The sequence below is a fragment of the Mesitornis unicolor genome, unplaced genomic scaffold (assembly GCF_000695765.1).
Source record: "Mesitornis unicolor isolate BGI_N332 unplaced genomic scaffold, ASM69576v1 C13159923, whole genome shotgun sequence".
Lineage (NCBI taxonomy): Eukaryota > Metazoa > Chordata > Aves > Mesitornithiformes > Mesitornithidae > Mesitornis > Mesitornis unicolor.
In genome coordinates, this window is record NW_010220870.1 from 1 (window position 1) to 972 (window position 972).

The 972-nt window shown below is 63.5% G+C and overlaps 1 protein-coding gene across 1 annotated transcript; it reads left to right on the top strand.

The window, feature by feature from the left end:
* Window positions 1-99: 99 nt before the first annotated feature.
* LOC104534327 (sulfotransferase family cytosolic 1B member 1-like) lies at window positions 100-900 on the top strand (the record flags this gene model as incomplete). The annotated part of the gene is made up of 4 exons (XM_010193215.1): window positions 100-228; window positions 330-427; window positions 587-713; window positions 806-900. Coding segments are annotated over 4 exons (449 nt in total), but the record flags the coding sequence as incomplete, so codon positions are not given.
* Between the last annotated feature and the right edge of the window lie 72 nt (window positions 901-972).

Here is a 972-nt window from a genome sequence, read left to right on the forward strand (position 1 = left end):
CTGTTGGGACAGAGATGTTGGGGTGCAGGGGTGATTTCAGTGCTGAGCCCCCCGATGTCACCCCTGCCACCCACCCCCAAATTGGGTCGCTTTCCCCAGGCACCACCTGGATGAGCGAGATTGTGGACATGATCCTGCAAGGAGGAGACCCTGAGAAGTGCAAGCGGGATATCATCACCAAGAGGGTGCCCATGCTGGAGTTTGCTGCCCCTGGGGATATGCCCGCAGGTAGCTGGGCACAGGGGCTTGGCTGCGGGAGCCCCCTCGGGGACTGATTCTGGGGGGACTCTGCCGAGGGCCCGCTGGGGACGTGCTTTGGGGTCCTCCAGGGACGGAGCTGCTGGCCACCATGCCCTCGCCCCGCCTGGTGAAGACCCACCTGCCTGCGCACATCCTGCCCAAATCCTTCTGGACCAACGGCTGCAAGGTAACCCCCAACCCAGGTCTCAGCCCTGGGGGCCACCGAGGCTGCTGGTTCCCCCAGGGTAGGACCCCACCAGCATCCAAAGTGGGTTCAGGAGCCCTGGGGGGGGGTGGAGGGTGCCCCCATTAGGGGTCCTGGGGCTATCCCATGTCTCCTCTGCAGATGATCTACGTGGGGCGCAATGCCAAGGATGTGGCTGTCTCCTTCTACCACTTTGATCTGATGAACAAGTTTGAGCCGCACCCAGGGACGTGGGCCCGGTACCTGGAGGAGTTCATGGCTGGCAGAGGTGGGACAGGGCACCCTTGGGGTGGGGGTCACCCCATATCTCCTCCTCCAGCCTCCCCACTAACACCTCCCTGGGCTGCTCCCCCCATGCAGTCGCCTATGGCTCCTGGTACGACCACGTCAAGGAGTACTGGGAGCGGAGGAAGGACCACCCCATCCTCTACCTCTTCTACGAGGACCTGAAGGAGGTAGGCGACCAGGGCAGGAGGTGGTGTGGGGTCTAGGGGAGGATGATGGAGGTGAGCATCCACCCCTGTCCC